Source organism: Anopheles coluzzii, chromosome 2 (assembly GCF_943734685.1).
Source record: "Anopheles coluzzii chromosome 2, AcolN3, whole genome shotgun sequence".
In the NCBI taxonomy this organism is placed as follows: Eukaryota; Metazoa; Arthropoda; class Insecta; order Diptera; family Culicidae; genus Anopheles; species Anopheles coluzzii.
This window is the reverse complement of record NC_064670.1, coordinates 125,019,886-125,037,774: the sequence shown is the minus strand read 5'-3', so window position 1 is coordinate 125,037,774 and position 17,889 is coordinate 125,019,886. Positions and strand designations below refer to the sequence as shown.

The 17,889-nt window shown below is 50.8% G+C and overlaps 3 protein-coding genes across 8 annotated transcripts; 1 reads left to right on the top strand and 2 right to left on the bottom strand.

Annotated features, from left to right (window-relative positions):
* Window positions 1–128: 128 nt before the first annotated feature.
* LOC120952762 (adenylate cyclase type 2) lies at window positions 129–5,445 on the bottom strand. 2 transcript variants are annotated; one of them, XM_040372251.2, is made up of 11 exons: window positions 4,939–5,445; window positions 4,727–4,867; window positions 3,557–4,081; window positions 3,369–3,493; window positions 3,273–3,308; window positions 2,777–3,208; window positions 2,557–2,710; window positions 2,296–2,489; window positions 1,557–2,220; window positions 1,209–1,477; window positions 129–1,116 (listed from the first exon to the last, which is right to left on the bottom strand). In XM_040372251.2, exons 1-11 carry the CDS (start codon window positions 5,083–5,085, stop codon window positions 156–158), a joined length of 3,648 nt encoding a protein of 1,215 aa, XP_040228185.2. In that variant the 5' UTR covers window positions 5,086–5,445; the 3' UTR covers window positions 129–155. The 2 variants fall into 2 exon arrangements, with proteins under 2 accessions (XP_040228185.2, XP_049462557.1); XM_049606600.1 differs by lacking the exon at window positions 4,939–5,445 and having other exon boundaries at window positions 3,557–4,636; window positions 4,727–4,743.
* A 307-nt stretch (window positions 5,446–5,752) lies between these two features.
* On the bottom strand, window positions 5,753–17,748 carry LOC120952760 (laminin subunit gamma-1). Of its 5 annotated transcripts, none has more exons than XM_040372243.2 (10): window positions 16,930–17,748; window positions 13,690–13,951; window positions 11,865–12,741; window positions 9,775–11,163; window positions 9,487–9,684; window positions 7,724–9,140; window positions 7,387–7,636; window positions 7,221–7,307; window positions 6,856–7,156; window positions 5,753–6,778 (listed from the first exon to the last, which is right to left on the bottom strand). In XM_040372243.2, the coding sequence occupies exons 2-10, from the start codon at window positions 13,831–13,833 to the stop codon at window positions 6,567–6,569; spliced, it is 4,875 nt and encodes a 1,624-aa protein (XP_040228177.2). In that variant the 5' UTR covers window positions 13,834–13,951; window positions 16,930–17,748; the 3' UTR covers window positions 5,753–6,566. The 5 variants fall into 5 exon arrangements, with proteins under 5 accessions (XP_040228177.2, XP_040228182.2, XP_040228183.2 ...); XM_040372248.2 differs by having other exon boundaries at window positions 13,690–13,948; XM_040372249.2 differs by lacking the exon at window positions 16,930–17,748 and adding an exon at window positions 15,818–15,917.
* On the top strand, window positions 16,230–17,834 carry LOC120952763 (uncharacterized). The gene has a single exon (XM_040372252.2). It carries the CDS (start codon window positions 16,230–16,232, stop codon window positions 16,467–16,469), a length of 240 nt encoding a protein of 79 aa, XP_040228186.2. The 3' UTR covers window positions 16,470–17,834.
* The last annotated feature ends 55 nt before the right edge of the window (window positions 17,835–17,889 follow it).

Below are 17,889 nucleotides of genomic sequence, written 5' to 3'. Positions count from 1 at the left end.
ATGGTTGACGGGCGGAATGGAACAAATTCAAATATTTCTTCCGTTATATTTCCACTTCTCTTCAATTGAAACACTTGTGTTTTTTTTTGTTAAATCAGTACTTATTTATTTATTATAGTACTTATTTATTCGATAAATACATTTTTATACTAAAGCTAAAGCTTGGTCGTGATATGCTCGGTGGGTACGTGCCCATTGCCAGCCTTATCGCACGAAGCCTTTTTGAGGAACTTTAAATCGCTGCCTATCTTTAAAAAGTATGTCGGGATTTTCCCGCGTCCCTTGACGAAAATCTCACCCCGATAGTCGCACTGGTACCCGTAGCTCTGCAGCACCTCGGCACTTTCCTTCGTCACCTGTATGCGCCCGGGGCGTCCGGTGGAATCCATCCGCGAGGCCATGTTGACCGCATTGCCCCAGATGTCGTACAGCGGCTTGCTGGAGCCTACCACGCCCGCCATCACCTTCCCGTGCGATATGCCGACCCGCAGCAATCCTGGGCTGGTTTGTTTGAAGTTTTCATTGCTAAAGTCCCGCAACACGCGCATCAGCTCGAGCGCAAACTCGGCCATAACGATCGTGACGTTGTTGCTATGGCGACTGTTGCTCGAATTGCTGCGCGTGCTGGTGCTCGCTTTGTGCGCCACCTCCAGCGAGGTGCGCGGATTAAGGCTACGGCGACCGTTGGTCATGAGCGAGGTACGCGTCATACCGGACACCGAGCGGTAGCCGCTGAGCGAGGACGATGAATCGCACCGGCCCGGATCCAGTCCACAGGCCGCCATGTACGTCCAGCCGGCCACTTTAATCTTCTCCACCTTCAGATACCCGTCAAAGTACTGCAACCGCTCGTCGAAGTCGCAGATGATCTCGTTCAACACCTTCAGCACGCTCTTCTCGTTCTCGACCGAAATGTCCGTGTTGACCTCCATGTTGGTGATGGTGGCGAACATAACGGCCACGTTTTCGTACTCCTCGTTGTAGAACTCGTTTTTCAGCTGCCGATTGATGTAGATTTCGGCCACATGCGTCGGCAGTATGTTCTCGACGAGGATCTTGTTCGTTTGTTTCGTTACTTCGGCTTCCTCCTTTTGCTTTAGGAGCTGTTGCTTCCAGCTAGAAAAGGGAATGTACAGAAAGAAAGAGATCGTGTTTAGCTTGAAGCACCGTTTTTGATCGAGCACCTTCTTGTTGGCACCAATACTCACTTATAATCTGTCCGCGCAATGTACTCGGACTGTCGATCAATCCAATGAAATATGATCACAATGAAGAGGATCAGCATAAGATGAGAGACCTTTGGGTCGAGACCAGGGTTCATGCTTGCACTGCTATCAAAGTAATAGTACAGATCGTCAAAAATTGCCCAGCAATAGAAGAAGAAGATCAGCAGTCCCACGGCTGCCTTCAGCAGGAAGTGTATCCGGAGAAACAGGAAAGCCATCCCGATCGCCAGTGTAAGACACTGGGTGACTGACTGGAGGGAAGAAACGAAACATTACTCGTAGTACAGCAGATTAGTCGATCATATTGCACAAGATTTCGGACTCACTTACCCATGGATTTGTACAAAAGTTTTTGGCCATAGGATCGAGCGATGTTTGGTTTTCTTGAAACAGGCTCGTTAGATTGTCACTCACGGGTACGCTGGTGGTAGACGTTTGCTCCAACAGATCGTAATTACACTCGATCAGATACATCAACGAACACACCACTAGTAACGCGATCGTAATCAGATAGATCACCGTCCGTATCACAAAGTTGCTCATGATGTCGTTGGAAAAGTCGTAAAATATTCGCATTACCCTCGACTGAGGTTTCCGCACACGCAGCAGATCGTCGATCGAGTAGGGTGTGTATACATCCCACACCTTCTTGAACCAGGTGATCGGGATAAAGGCGAGCAGCAGTGCGCCGGACAAGCCGTTCAGTAGCCAGAAGTAGATGCCCGACGCATCGTTCAGGATCTGTATGAGCAGGATGCACACGAACACGATGAAGCTCATCAGCACGCTGTACTTGAGCATGAGATCCGGTTCCTGCAGGTACGACAGCTCCCAGCGCTTGTTCTCGAAGCACATGAAGAACGGTGACATGTTGTCGAGCCGGTTCGTGTCTTCCTCGCTGCACCGAGGCCCATTTTCGACCGTTCTTGCCGGGGCGGAGGTGTGCGAAGGCTCCTGCATGTACGTTTTGTACGACGAGAACAGTTTGTTGAACCTGTTGAAGAGGAGGACCATCGAGAGAGGATTAAAAAAAACGGAGGAATTCCCCATGAGATCTAACAACACTTACTGAAACCTTCCAATGGGCATACGCTCCAGCTCATACGCCATTTCCACATTCGTTAGCTTCATGATCTCGCGGAACTGTTCCATTGAGTTTTGCATAAAGTTCCTCGTGACTAGACTGCGCTCTTTTTTGATCGTTTTCCGCTTCACTCCACTCGACATTCGACTGCTGGGGCCGGGTTCTTGAACGGTAAAAAACTATCAACGTTATGAGTAGTAGCAAATGGTCTTGAGCCTGTGCAAAAGGGGGCTTCCGCACACCTACCGAACCATCGTCGTAACCTGGCTGTGGGACGATCAGGAACGTCTGTATGTTGTGCTTCACGAGGATAGGATCTTCCTTCGCCTGTGGTGTCCCTTCCTCGAAGATGTACTCCCCATCGAGCAGCTCCAAAGTCTGCATCGTCACGTGCACTTTACTACACACGACCAAAAACAAATGAGTTCTGTAATACTAGGGGCAACTTAAAGCCGGCTTTACCTACCCAGCCTCTCCGGTTGACTCCATCTTGTTGGCAATGATAACGTCTTTCGACCAGATATCGTACTGCCACTTGCACGCCCCAATCACCCCGGATATGATGCTGCCACTGTGGATGCCTATCCGCATGTCGATGTTCAGATCGCGCGACATCCGCACATCCCTTATATCCTTGATCATGCGCAACCCCAAATTGACGCAGCTTTTGGCGTGATACTTATTGCGCACCGGTACGCCCGACACGCAGTAGTAGCAATCGCCCAGGAACTTTATCCGCAGCACGTTGAACTCTTTGGACGCTTCGTCAAACTTGACAAACAGCTCGTGCAGCACATCCACCAGCGTACGCACCGGCAGCTGCGTAGTCATGTGCGTGTAGTTGACCACGTCCGCGTACAGGATCGTAACGTTGGTGTGCTTCTGCACGTACAGTTTGCTGCAAGGGAAGGGCTTAAATGAAGGATCAAATTCAATGCATTCCATGCAAATTTCACACTTACTTAATCGATCTCCATTGAGTGCCTGTACGAAAGAAGCTAAAATAAGAGACTTTATTAGAATGAAGCGGTTTAAGCTCACAGCGCTGCACCACCTACTTCTGCGTATTGATCGTTTGGTTTGCATTGTGCTGATCGTTGCGCATCTTTTCAATCATTGCCCGAATGTCCTTCTCCATCAGTTCGGCCGTATGCTCTGGCAGAATGCTAAGCAGTAGTTCTTTCTGTAATTAAAGAGACATTTTACAATTATTCATGATCGTCTCACCTACCTTTCGAGTTCCTACCTCTTGATTACGCGCAAACTTTAATAGCAAATTTCCCTCCACAAGCTCCCGACGATCGAGAAACGTGCGTCTAATTGCCACCTCGTTGATCAGCCGAAAGTACAACCCGAACAGATTCAAACAGATGAAGTAAATCAGCTCGGTGATCACCTTGAGCGCTGTGTTCTCCTCCAACCGGTAGGTGATCAGTGTCATTACGATCAGATAGCACAGGGACGTCGCACTGCCCAGTATGATGCCGTGAATGTTTTCCGTGAGCGGAAGAAATATGTAGATCGCCAGTATGGTATGGCTGGCGTACGAGGGTCGTAGCGGTGGATTGATAAACGTTACCACCGCGTGGTACAGTGGGATCGTCAGATCGGTGATGATCATTGTGATGACGGCAATGCTGGAGGAAACGTACGGTACCCATGGGTAGGCCTTCACCAGACCCTCCTTGAAGGCGGCAAACAGCGATATCCATACGATCAGTATACCGAACAGGTAGCAGATGAGATCGGGATGAATCGCTGCCGTTGGATGCTTGCAAAGAGGAGAGGAAACGCATTTCTAATTGATAGGCAAAGACGCTTCACCTGGGCGCTACCAATAGTGTCCAATATAAACAGCATGATTCAGTAAATTGAACGAACGATGGTGGCGTGAATGGCGGTAGCGCTCCGGTCTTTATCGCGATACGATTCCGACATCAACATCAACATCATCAGCAGCAACAACAACCCCGCGTGCGCTGAGCGATATCAGGGGGCGCTTCCGAAGTAGAAGCGACACAACAATGCACCGTGTGGTGTGGTCGGTCGGTTGGTTGGTGCGTTATCACCATCAATTAAAATTATTGTCATCTTCGCATAAACGGTCTAGATAAATCAGTCTGTGTGGGTCGGTGCGGGAGGGAGCTTAGCTTGCGGAGCGAGAGATCCTTGACCACATACGACACACAAGGCGTCAGTGTGCACACAGAGACCTACATACCGAGGTATTGGGGGCGAATAATTGATGGGAGATGAATTGATTCCACCTGACAGTAGTCTCTTGTTGATCATCGCTAATGCTCGGTCAAGGCAGCTGGCACATCACCTGGGATTTGGGATGAATGACAGGGCGCCATCGACTCCGAATTGGAGGTTGTTTGTCTCTCTACCTGTCTCTCTATGTCTGTGTACTTACCGGTTTTCCGGTCACGATGACGATCACATGCGAAATGCTGACGAACGTTTGAAGCACTACAAAGATGGACAGATAGCTACGCTGCACTCGCTCCATATACTTAAGATAAAACGTCTCCAGCCCTAGATTAACACATTCGCGCTGTAAAACGTTACAACAATGCAAAGGGAGCGATGAGAGAACGTTGAACGCCACCGGAGCTAAGCCCTTACCCTAAGAAATCCTAGTTCCCACTTCTTGAGTGCAATGTAGTCACCCTCGGTATCGTGGGACTGGTCGGCGTTACTATCCGGCCGACAGATGTCACACTCTTCCGCGGTGTAAACGTTCGCTTCGGGATTCACTACTTCACCCAACATCTTCACCAAAAGCCACACGACGTCCGTCCACTCAATCTGCTGCTGCTTGTCATCAAACAAGTATCGGGGACCGGTACTACTACTACACACGTTTCAGGATTTCACTTGTTGATTTTCCCTATTATTACATCTCTTCAACGGCGTTTGCACACTACAATCACCAACGCGAACAACGCTGTTCAAATATTTAAACCTTCGGTGCACGGTGCCCTTTTCCTTCGATCCATTTGGGGAGAACTGTATGTGTATCTTCGTGCCAAAATTCGACCAGTTGGACGCTCGGCCCGGCACCGTAAGAAAGTGCAAGCGCGTTCGACGCTTTCGAGCGACAATCGGAAACTAATCAATAACCGGACGACGATAAGGTTGTGTGCTCCAACCACAACCGATCTGGCCGATGCTACGAGGGGAACAAAAGATAGGCAGAGGCAGAGGGTTTGGGGACGGAATTGAAAATTGCCACTTAAAAAGTAATGTACAAGACGACTGATAACGGCCACACACACATATGGCGGGGGCTTGGAGGTGGCGAGTTTGAAGTCCTCCTGCCTGAGTCTATACACGTACCACTCTATCCCACCTGTATGTCCGATGCATGGTGGCTTCTATCGGAGCGAGCGAGCCCTTCTCCACACACATTTAAAACGCAGGTACGCACGGCCATTGGTTCATTGGTTTTTTTGTTTGTAGTACGTTTATTAACTTGCCTTATTGAATCGTTATCTTCTGCGGCACGCTTAAGCTGATTGGGGCGGTAGTAGTAGTATGGTGTGTGGAAAGTAGAAAGGATAGCTAAGGGTGAGTCACATTGAAAACTGGATCTATGGAAAACAAAGTGTCCGAACGAACGGACGTTCTACTATAGGATAACACCTGGAAAAGGACACACATACACACGCACACACACACACTTACACACGCTCACACGCCTACACAAATTATGAAGAGAAAAGTCGTCCCTAATTAAGTCACTGGATATCTTCTGTGTAGTAGCACCAGTATATCATTGAATCTGCTTGAAGCGGAAGCGCCATCGCCAACACATTCCAGCTTATTTATGGCGGTCCGTGTGGAGGCAGCCTTTGGGGCAGTTTTGGCTAGTTGGGAGAGTGTCTAGGGGGCGGGGGGGGGGAAGGTTAGTCGTAGACGATTGATGGATTCAACGCGTTTAAATATTACTCGCTTACAAACTATCGCATTAAAATGTAATGAAGACGGGTTGTTTGCACGGGGGCAATTAGTAGTTTAGTAGGTGTTTGTTTTCGTTGCTGGTTTTGTTGTGGCACATTTTGTCATTGTTTTGTAAGCACGCACTCGGGTGCGTGATTTCGTATTCGCTACCCTGCGTTGCGTATTGGTGCCGCGGCTTGGATCGCGGCGGGAAGCGTTTCCCTAGCATATAAAAACTCAAACGTCTGCATCGGATCGTCGGATTTCCTACTGCGCTGCTACTACTATCTACTATCTACTACTGCTGCTGCTTACGGTTCCAGATGCGTGCGCTTAAAGCATCCCGGTGGCAGTGAATTCGCTATTAGCTCGATGTTAGCGACCTCGAGCCGCAGATCGGCCAGCTCCTTCTGATAGCTGCGGATGTTCTGGTTCTGGATGTTTTTCGCTTCCACCAGACTGCTGAGCCGCTTGGTCAGCTGGGCATCTTCCAGTTCCTTCTCGGCAGCACTCAGACGACGCTCTATGGGGGTTTAGAGATGACATGATTGATTAGCCAAAGTTGTATCTATATGCCCAGACAGTTGTTATAGTCCTTACCCAAGTCGTCCAAACTGTTGACATCGATCTCACGCAGATTCGCCAACTCGGACATGATCAGGCTGACTTCTCGCATCGCTTTGTCCACCTGCGATTTGGCCTCATTCGAGTTAAGCTGTGCCTGGCCAACCTTTTCTTTTGCCTCGTTCGTGAGATTCAGATCCTTGCGAATCTGGGCTTCGCGCTCCTCCAGTCGGTTGTCCGTCTTAGCGAGACGTCCGTTCAGCTGGTCCGCTTCGTGGTGTAGATCGCGAGCAGTGTTCTTCGTAGCATTGGCACGCTTCTTGATGTTTTCAGCAAGCTGTAGCAAAAGTATGTTGACTGTTAAATGAGGATCAACCAGCAAGCAAACATTCCCTTTTTACCTTCGATGCTTCCTCAGCGTACTTGTCCTGGGCTGTTTGTGCGTTCTTGCGTGCATCCTCCGCGTTTCGGCTTGCTGCGTACAGTGCCTTAAAAGGTTAAAGAGATGATTGTTAGTAGGCGCTGGCTTTTCAAAACATGACTCAAGCTCCTCCTGCTGTACAATACCTCTTCTGCGCGCTGAAGAAGATCCCGTGAGTTGACGATCTGTCGCTCAATGTTCGGCACTAGATTAAGCGCTTCCTCGGCACGTCTGGAAGACTCCTCGACCTGGTTCTTGAATCCGGCCAGCGTTTGGTAGGTATAGTTTGCCTTCTGCAGCGTACCATCTCCCTCCGCGACGGCCTTTTCTGCCTGCTCCTTGGCGTACTTCAACTGCTTCAGTGCATCGACTGCATCTTCCTTCTGTAACGAAGCTCTGTTGCGAAAGAATTTCCAAAAATAGAATGTTAAAATTATTGAAAGCGATAACACCCCCCCCCCCCCTTCCCTTCAGTTTACTAACCTATCAAGTAATGTCTCCGCCAGCTCAATGTTGGTACCGACGTTCTCGAGCAGCTGAGCGTGATCTCGCATCTTAGTGGCAAGATCCTCAGCAATGCGGTCCGCTTCCCGGTTGTACTGGTTCGCCTCCTTCTTGATCTTATCAATATCGATGTTGGGCGGTGCGGTGCGATTTACCGCCGCAAACAGGGTCAGCGCTTCATCGTTCACCTCCCGTGCCCGGGTCAGCGCCTGCTCGGTCAGCTTCGAGACCGTGTTCAGCTTCTCGCGCGCCTGTGCAATCTCGCTCGATATGCTCGTGTCCAGCTCCTTGGTAATGTTGGCCTGCTGATTGAACGCGTCGTTTGCCTTCTTCAACGCTTCCGATGCCTTCTTGTGCGCTTCCTGCGCTTGCTTCATGTTCGCGTCCGCTTCCGCCTTGAACCGGTCCGCGTACTGGCGCGCCTCACGGGAAATACCACTGATCTGGTTCGTCTGATTGCCCAGATGGCCCGAGATGTCCTTTGCGCGAGCCAGCGCCGTATTACCCTCCGTTTGCAGCAGCTCGATCGCATTGTCCAGCTGACGGCGAGCGTCCTGAATCTTGCCATTCGCCAACGTTGCATTGTAGCCACCCTTGCTGATCTTGTGGTTTGTCACCTCCTGCGACTGGTCCGCATTGTCCAGCAGCTTCTGAACCTCCTGCAGACGGGCCTCGAGCTCGCGCAGAATTTCGTTCAACGTTTTTTCACCACCACCCGAACCACTCTTTGCGTCCTCCACCAGAATGTCGATCTTCTCCTGCACTGCGTGCAGTTTGCCCGCAAACTCGCTGTCATCGATGACAATCGGTTTCGATTGAATGTCCTGCAGGATCTGGTTCAGCTCGGCCAGCTTAGCCCGATGATCGTTTGCCGCATCCTGCACCAGATTGTAACACGCCGGACAATCCAAACAGCCCTGGTGGCGATCGTACTTGTTCTCCTTACAACGATCGCATCGTCGTCCCTCGACGTTATCGTTACACGGGCACTGGCCGTACTGGTTACACTGCGAACCCTTGGAGCCGCTCGGATCACAATCGCACGCATGGCATCCGTCCTCCGAGAAGCCGTAGTACGCCGGAGCACACTTGTCGCACTTCTTGCCCACTACGCCCGGCTTGCAGAAGCAATCGCCCGAGTAGGTGTCGCAGGACGCATTGTAGCTACCGATCGGGTCGCAGTTGCAGCTTTCGCACCCATTGCCGGACACGATGTTCCAGTAGCCGTTCTTGCACTCATTGCACGTACGCCCGATCACGTTCGGTTTGCAGTGACAGTTGCCGTTGATGGCGTCACAGATCGAGATGCCCTTCTCCGTTTGCTCCGTGCCTCGCGGGTAGCAGCTACACTCTTCGCAGCTTCCATGCGGCTCTGCCAGTGGGTCTCCAAAGTGGCCTACAAAACGATAGAAAAACACATATTAGTGAGAGTTAAAGAACATACTGCCAATAGGGTTTTTTGAGTACCATTATTACACTCTAGCCGCTGCTCTTGCGAAAGAACACCGACTAACGCCAACACCCACAGAACATACCAACACTTCCAGCTGTTACGCATGTCTAATGGGTCGTGTTGTCGCTTTCTGGCGAAAATGTGTAACAATCGTACAAATGACGAATCACACCCTATCTTATCACGCCGCACATCGGACATTGATTACAACGGTTCAATGCCACGGTACAATGGAAGATAGGTGCGTTCCACGATAAACCCCGCTGATTTCACTGCCGACGCTGCTTACCTGGCAAACACTGGTCACAGTGCGGTCCGGCCGTGTTGTGTATACACTTGAGACATTCGCCAGTCGTGCGGTTGCAGTTGCCGACAGCGTTCGGGTCCACATTGCCGTTGCAGTCGCAGGGTTGGCACATTCGCACCGAACCGTACACACCGGTCGGATCGCCGTAGTATCCATCCGAGCACAGCTCGCAGCGAGGTCCTGTGAAAGCGTACGTACAAATAGTGCATAATTAGTGCATCTGTGTGCATCTGTGTGTGAGTGTGTGCCTTATCTCATCTCGGTACTTACCGAAGTAACCAACTGGACACTCCAGACAAATCACCGTATCACCCGCCATCTGCATACAGGCACCATTGTTCGGGCAGGGGCATCGCTTACAGTCGTACGGCGTACCTCCGAGCGCGTTGCCATAGTAACCCTTCGCGCACTGATCGCACGTATCGCCGGCCGTATTGTGCTGACAGATGCAGCGTCCCGTTTCGGAGTCACAAATTTCCGCATGCTTGTTACAGTCGCACGGTACGCACGGCATGAACGGTCCACCACGGGCCGGATTGTGCCGATAGCCTGGAGCGCACGACTCGCAGAACTGTCCCAAATACCCTTCCGGGCAGGTACACTGCTCGATCCACGTTGCCTGCCGTCCAGCCGCACCACGGTGCGCCGTCTGCAGCTCAACGTCATCCAGTATGGCTTCCCCATAGTCACCGTAGATCGCTCGGATCTTGACCGCCGTCAGATTGCTAAGAATCGACATGAATCCACGGCCCGAGTTGGACGGATGCCAGGTGTACTCCGGATTTTCGTGCAGCCGGAACGCAAACTCGTGCGATTCCTCGCTCGGCATGCGCTGATTCTGCGCGAAGATGGGCAACGAGATGCTACTGTTGCCACCCTGCAGCACCACATCGTACGGGCTAACTTCAACGCGCGGCTGCCCCACGAGCTGCAGCCGGAACTTGAACAGCCTGTTGTACGAGGCACGCTGATCGCCCAGGAAGCGGTCCGGCGCCAGGAAGTACACCGTCCGATGGCCGTTCGCTCCCACGCCGATCGATTGGCTGTGCGAGTTGTACTTCACGTCCACCGGCACGCCCGTATCCGAAATGGCGGTCCACTTTTCCTTGTGCTTGTTGAAGTTCGATGTCGTCGACACGATCGAGTACCCGCTGGCACTCGTACACTCGAGCGTATGCCCGTAGCAGAAGCACGGCGTGCAGCCGAACTTGTTCTCCGCGTCCAGATTGAAGTACCCGAGGCGGCACTCGCGGCAGTGGCGACCCTCCACATTTTCCTTGCACGAGCACACGCCCGTCACCGGGTCGCAGGACGGGGTGTTGTCGAGCGAGCCGCGCTCGTCACAGTTGCACGGCTGGCAACCGTGCGGTCCAAAGTTGAAGTAGTTGCTGTCGCACCGGTCACACTTCTCGCCCGTCACGCCCGGCTTGCACTGGCAGCGGCCCTCCGCATTGCACTGCAGCGACCGCGAACCGACCGGATCGCAGCCACAGTTGATGCAGTAGCCGTCTTCGCGCATGAAGAAGTTTTCCTTGCACCGCTCACAGTTCGGCCCGTCCCGGTTCGCACCACAGTCGATGCAGTGGCCACCGTGCCCGGTCAGATTGTACAGATGGCGATCGAAGAAGCATTTCGTAGAGTATCCGTTACAGTTGCAGGCTGGAGTGGAGCGGGGGGAGAGAAAGAAATGTGGGGTTAGAGCGTGATCACTACGGACGGACAGACAGACGACTGGACGAGCTTCCTCACAGTCGACAAAGTATCGGGCACGGGAGTTGGCAGAACTTTTCCGATCACGGTACGTGTAGAATGCAAATGGTTCGGTTCCACTGGCTAGCAGCAGTAACAGGAGCAGCAGAACCAGCAGATACACATTGGACCGTTTCATAGCACACACACACACACGCACCAAAGGTAGGGATTTACACTGAAGTTGCAACCAAATGGTTGCTTCTACCGATTGCGAATGCGGCTACATTCGTGCGAAACACACTCGGTGGCGGTGATGGTGCCCTAGAAGGATAGCAATGTGGAAGATCACCACGGACCAGTTCCCGAAGGAATGGAATCAAAGCCCGATGACAAGTGACGAACGCACCGCTGTCAGGCTGCGTCTTGCGTGATATGTGCTGGCCATAGAAGGAAACTGGTCCCTTTTTGCGCATTTCGACATTCGCGCACGGGAGAAGATCGCGCAAAAACCTGTAACAACCACCCCCCGTGTGACGATCGCGCCGATATGGCAGAAATCGGAAATCGTCGTCGTCGTCGTTATGGCCCTTCACTTTCGGGTGCCTCTGTCTAACGGTAGTTAACGAACACTCCCCGGATGAGGGGAGTTTTTGATGCAGAGTACTTACGTTTGCATTCGTGCACATTTTTGGACGTCGCACGGCCCCACGGTGCGTCGTTGTAGAACGGCAGACAGCGATCACAGTCCGGTCCGTCGGTGAAGTGCATACACTTGCAGACGCGCGTCCGCTGCCCGTCCAGTGCGGTGCTGGTGGTACATTCGCTCGCGTGACCATTGCACTTGCAGCGCGCCCCGACCGCAATATCCGCGATCGCGTAGAAGTACGACTTGAGCACCTGCGCGTCGCCAAACACCTCGTCGCCGAACGTGTTCAGACGGTCCAGCGTGATCCGAATGTCGGTCGCCGTCACCCACTGCTGCAGCTCCAGATGGTGATCGAAGTTGATGGCGGACGGGCGTCCCTCGAGCGACGAGAACGCAATGTTACCATCGCGCAGCGGCGAGATGTCACTGTACTCGCTCGTGCAGAGCGCACGCGACTCATCCTCGCCGTTCATCACGGACAGTGAATCGGGCAGACCGTACGTGTCGCGGCAGGTCGCACTGTAGTACTGGTACGGGATCCAGGGCCCGTTCGGCGTGACGCGCTTGTAGATCGCGAACGATTCCGGCCGCGGCGAGTGGAACACGATGCGGATGTACGTGATGTCGAAGGATTTGCCGAGGCCCAGCGTAAGGTTCACCTGGTTCGGGTACTGGACGCCCTCGAACATGGTTTCCGACTGCCACCAGGTCGGGTTGTTCGGGTCGTGGAAGTCGGTAAGGAATTGCGGCGAATGCTGCCCGGCATGGCACACGTCACAGCTCTTCCGGTTCGAGTAGCCCGTCTGGACGCAAAAGTCCGTATCGGTTTCGTCGCCGCACGTGTTGGTCGCTTCCACCTGCAGCTGGTAGGCCGCATTCTCAAACTCCGGAATACAGCGCTACAAAGGAATCAACAACGACAAGGAGGAAGAGTGTATTAGTGCATGAGGTAAGCCACGGACATGTGCACGAAAAGTAGTAACATTAATCGGTGGTCCACTCCAACGGTCCCCATCAACGTCTTACAACAAGCAAACACTTTCCCACTGAGCTTAGAGTGTTGGGGGGCCACATTTCTAGAGGTCCGTGATTGTTGTTCTTATCACGGCCGGAGCAGCAGCAGCAGCAGCAAAGCAGAAGAAGAACGGTTTAAAATAGCTGATAAAGACGCTTCCGGAGCGATTCCAATTGCCGCACGACTTGACGGCTGGAACGGATTCCCCCCCCCCCCCCCCCCTCAGGCGCACCCGAAGACGAGTGGGGCGGACATTATCAACATTGTACAACTGGTGGTGGTACAACTATTCCAATCCCCATGTTGGTGTCCCGTGGCTTCCGTTTCCCGTTTTCGGTTTGCCGCGTACTCATTAAGTCGGAGCGTTGCTAATTGTGCTGCGACCGAAACAATTGTTGCTAATTGAAAAATGTGCATCATTTAAGACTCGGCACGGTAGTAGGGCCAATGAATCTGAGAGATCTTGTAGATGGCCATGAATTTCGCAGTTTCAAGTCGCAGTTACTGTGAGGTGAGCGGTGCTAATCCAGTGATCACGATCGTGTCGATGTTCTGAGCATGCCTTCGGACTGACTTGAAAAGAGTTTCTTGAGCTGGAAAGAATTAGGGCTGTGCTGTCGGGGTGATAAGCCGCGCACGTATTATCAAATCGCTTCCCTTTTTCGTTGACACCGACTCTCCCTTTGGTGATGAACTTTAACCTAGTTTCTTTGGCGCGATCTATAGTGCCACCACTATCAATGACCAGGCTACTTTTCGGGGTTTGGGTTGACGTCATGACGACATCTTGAATTAGTTACAGAGCTCTTCGGCTTCAGCATCTTTGGCTTACCTGTGGTCGGCCGTAAGGATCGACACATTCCAGCGGTGGCAGATAGTGTGTGTTCTCATTAGCACTGGTCGTCGTTAATACTAGCAGCAGCAACACCGTTGCCGCTGTCAGAGCCGCCAAACGGGCTCTCACTCTTAGCGTCATCTTTGGCACCTTTGGTAATCTTGGAAGCGGAAGCGGGGCAAAACTTTTCACTCTGTACGCCACCCCACTTGGGCGTACCGCTAGCACTTATCCACGCTTTAGCACTGTCCGCACACTACTAATAGGGAAGAATATGAAATTGCACGTTAGTTTCGTTCGTTGCGATCTCTCACTTTTCACTTTGAGCACTTATTTCTAATTTCGCAACCAGCACACGCGGTGGGACAACACTTCCGCATCCGGGAAACGGAGAAATTGCAAAACTCCTCTTCGTTCGTGTGTGTGCGCGCGTGCTCACTCACTCAGCAGCAGCAGAACTCGAGCAACCTCGACCGCTGATGCTGGTGCGCATGGTTCTTACAGCCCGAACTCTAACACGGCTTATCGGCAAATGGTAAAACAACGGGCGCCCAGCTTCCCATACACCACTGCCACGGCTAGCCAGATGTTGCCCAATGAAGACGGGCGATGGAATAAGAACGAACCGTGTCGGAGGTTAGAGAGGAAAAAATGAGAGTCTTGAACTCCGTCTCGAGTCTTGAGAGATAACAAGCGAGAGAGAGAGCGGAAGAGAGAATGTACCAAGAATTGTGTCTGCTGATGAAAATCGTAGTAGGCTGAAATTGTAAGTAAGCAAATTCTACTCCCAGCAAGATGATCCCGACAGATTTCTTCTACAGAAATCCGTACAAAATCCTCCACATTCTATCACCCACAGACCGTCAAGATAAACACACACTGCTGCCTCTGCTTCCACCGTACTTGCTGCACAGCAAATGTTGACTAGAGGAGGGGGTGAGTTGGTGGTATCCGGCATGAACCGATAGCGCATTCGGTCGCTGAAACTGATCACTGAGCACGATCATCGATCGCATTGTGGCTGTGAAGGGACGGGGGAGGAGTGAATTGTAAACATTACGCGCGCTCGGCCGCGGTTGGTTTGGATGTAGTAGAGTAAAATTCGGAATAGTTTTACATCTGCTGTGAGTATGGAAAAATAAAGAATGACTTCATCACTCGACACACATCATCGATGGCCTAGCCAGCGCCTGCCTGTGTCTGTTGTTTTATGCGAACCGCCCCGCGACACATTAGGCAGGGGAGGGAGCTGGCAGCAACTTTGTTCTTCATCAGAAGCGAAGCAGGGAGAAGGTACAGAGCGTGCAATCATCACACAGTGCACGGAACGGAACGGCCACTGCTGCTGTTGTTGATATTTTGCTTCAGTATCTTGCTGTTAAATATTTATTTTTCAGATCGCGTCATCCGACTTGATAAAAAGATGATCGCAATCATGAAGTGTATGGCATTTGCTGCACTTTTTTTTTAGGTGGAGCAAGAGATTGCAGATGTGTTGTTGGCTTTGTAGGCCTCCCTCTTAACGTTTCAACTTTTCATCTCGCGAGGGCATCGGATTTTCTGGAAGAAGTGGGCCCTACACATACCGACAAAGGGCATCCAAGTAGACGGCTTTTGTTGTTGCGTGTGTATTCGTAACGTGGCCCCCATACCTGACTGTGCGTTTTCCACTTATGCTAACCAATGTTGCACAGCAACCAGACTCTCCTTTCGCTCACTCTCTCTTTCTCTCTTGCTCTTTTTGTGGGACTAAAATATGCTTCTTTCCAAGGAAGTGTGCGCCCAAACAGTGCTTCACTCTGCTTGATCTGTAAGTTATGCTTATGCTTCAGTATGCGAAGACACAGCGCACACACAACTACAACGCTTGCGATAGCATTCACGCGCATTCCTAGGCACTTTGGAGCGAAATCTGCGTCCAGATTTAGAATATGGTGTATATACCAGCATACAGTTTTCTCCATTCATTCTTCCATCTTCAACGGACGGGGGGCGGGGTAGCGGTGGGGGGAGCATTACAATTACACCACAGCTGGGTAAAGTAAACACACACTAGACACACTTGAGCGCGGGGCGCTTATCTGTTATGCCCATTGATAACCGCCACACAGAAATCAAGACATACCGGAACAACACTTCTCACGCCGCCCGACCACATGCAACTCATACAGAAGTTCTGGTTCGTCTTCTTCTGGTCGGGTAATTTCACTTTCGATTAACTTCGTTCGCTAGCAGGGCGCACACACACACACGAAGGGGTTGCTAATACTTTTTTGCTGATCTTTCATATCGCCTGCCCGCCCGTATGTAAAGTAGCTTGTAGTTCTTTCGATTCGCATCCACTGTAGCCCCCTTTGGTCAATAGCAAACTCGTTTTTGAGCTACTCTGTCACTAGTTTGGCACTAAGTAGGCTCTGCAGCGGCAACAACAAAACCACATCTTTGATCCAGCAGCCATTCCAGTCTCAGCCGTTGTTCAGAACATCCATTCCATTTCGTTTATCGTCGTCAAGTACTCGGGGGGTGCATTTGCCAACATGTCGGAAGAACAATCCGTTAGCCGTACGGTGAAATATCCCTACACCTACACGCAGAAGATAGTTCAGTTCCCGTACAAGCACTACTACAAGAATCAATGGATCTGGCGGTTCTACTTCATCTCGTTCGGACTGTCGCTGCCACTGTTCTACAAGCTCCACTCGCTGGCCAACGTGCCCGCTAACAAGGAAAAATGGGCCGAATCGAAACGGAAGCAGCTGCAGCCCGATCACCACTAAGGAAGTTGGCGTAGTAAAATTCCTTTCCCAGACGCGCACCCCGTAATCTTTCCAACCCTGATGGTGGCTTGTGTGTGTGTGCCTGTGTGTGTGTGTAATGAATGTGTGCTGTATGGTGCTGCGAGCGCGTGTGAAATCGGGGGACGGCATTCAACGAAAACATCAAAAATGCATACACTGCACTAAAGGCGAACAGCGAAGGAGACGACACAGAAAGAAGAAAAAACATGCACTGTCTAACACAAACACACACACACACACACACGCAAATACACACAGAGAGAGGCACACGTTCACAGGCGTAAGAAAAATATGCTGCTTTCAACACATGCTGCTTATGCTGCACCAGGGGGCGGAAGGCGAGGAAGTTTTCAGCGCTTGCATTAAAAGAACCCGGCAGTAGAATCACTAAATAAATCACAAAATCACTGCACACACAACAGTGGACACAGTTTTTCACCTTCGAACTTCAGTCACGATCCCGCTGATGCCAGACACGACATCGGGAGATGATGCACGGCACGGCACGGCACGGCAGGAGAGCGACGACCACAATGTTTTATGCGCTGTGGTGGATTGCTAATGCTAGAGCCATCCAAAAAACACACACCTCAAGATGCTGCATCTGCTTAGATTCACGCGCACACCCATACACCCACATTCGCATGTACACATTGCAGGAGCAAGGGAGAGAGTGAAAGAAAGAGAGCGAGAGCGAGAACGATGTATGAAGGGATCTTCGAACTTAAGCTGTCTTTACACGGCGCTCGTGATCGTGACAGTTAAATTTTGAATTTAGCTGTTTTTTGAATTTTCGTTTCTTTCGTTTGTCTACGGTGAACGCATATGCAGATGAATGCAGAAAGAAACTAATGAAACTATTCATATCGAGGGGTTGCTCTTTGGCAATACGAAACTATACTTTGCGTATGAAAATTACAGTTTCGCTCTCCAACGGATAATCTGCTTTGGTGTTTGACGTACCGGTGGATACCCAAGTAACAGTTTTGGCACATTGACAGGTATGCTTGCAATTGAATCAGATCAACTGCCTGAAGGGTTACAAAATCACAGCAAAACATTGCGTAAATCAATTTTATAAAACTGGGTGTACTTAAATTTTCATATGAAAAGGATTGGTTTACCTTAAAGGTAATAATTTCGGATTAAAGAAAAAAAAGCAAACAATATCGTTCGACGGTTTTGTTTTATCATAAACTGGTTAAAAACGTTCAACATCCAATATATTATGCATTCAAGATTTGAAAATTGCTTAACGACATCTAATAAACCTTTCCATTACCTAATACAAGAGTAACCGTAATAAATACACATCAAAAAGTGGTGCACAATGATGAATGATCACACGGATGCTTTTGTTGTTTCACATACACACGTTGTACGAGTTAAGGTAGATAAA

What these genes read in the sequence shown, in the direction of transcription:
- LOC120952762 (XM_040372251.2), bottom strand. Translation starts at nt 5,085, where the DNA reads ATGTTGGGTGAAGTAGTGAATCCCGAAGCGAACGTTTACACCGCGGAA. An exon ending in ATGCCCATTGGAAGGTTTCA is followed by an intron (nt 2,221 to 2,295) that starts GTAAGTGTTGTT and finishes CCTCTTCAACAG; the next exon opens with GTTCAACAAACTGTTCTCGT. An exon ending in ACTTTTGTACAAATCCATGG is followed by an intron (nt 1,478 to 1,556) that starts GTAAGTGAGTCC and finishes TCTTCCCTCCAG; the next exon opens with TCAGTCACCCAGTGTCTTAC.
- LOC120952760 (XM_040372243.2), bottom strand. Translation starts at nt 13,833, where the DNA reads ATGACGCTAAGAGTGAGAGCCCGTTTGGCGGCTCTGACAGCGGCAACG. An exon ending in GTGTCCAGTTGGTTACTTCG is followed by an intron (nt 9,685 to 9,774) that starts GTAAGTACCGAG and finishes ACGCTTTCACAG; the next exon opens with GACCTCGCTGCGAGCTGTGC. An exon ending in ACGCTGAGGAAGCATCGAAG is followed by an intron (nt 7,157 to 7,220) that starts GTAAAAAGGGAA and finishes CTTTTGCTACAG; the next exon opens with CTTGCTGAAAACATCAAGAA.
- LOC120952763 (XM_040372252.2), top strand. Translation starts at nt 16,230, where the DNA reads ATGTCGGAAGAACAATCCGTTAGCCGTACGGTGAAATATCCCTACACC.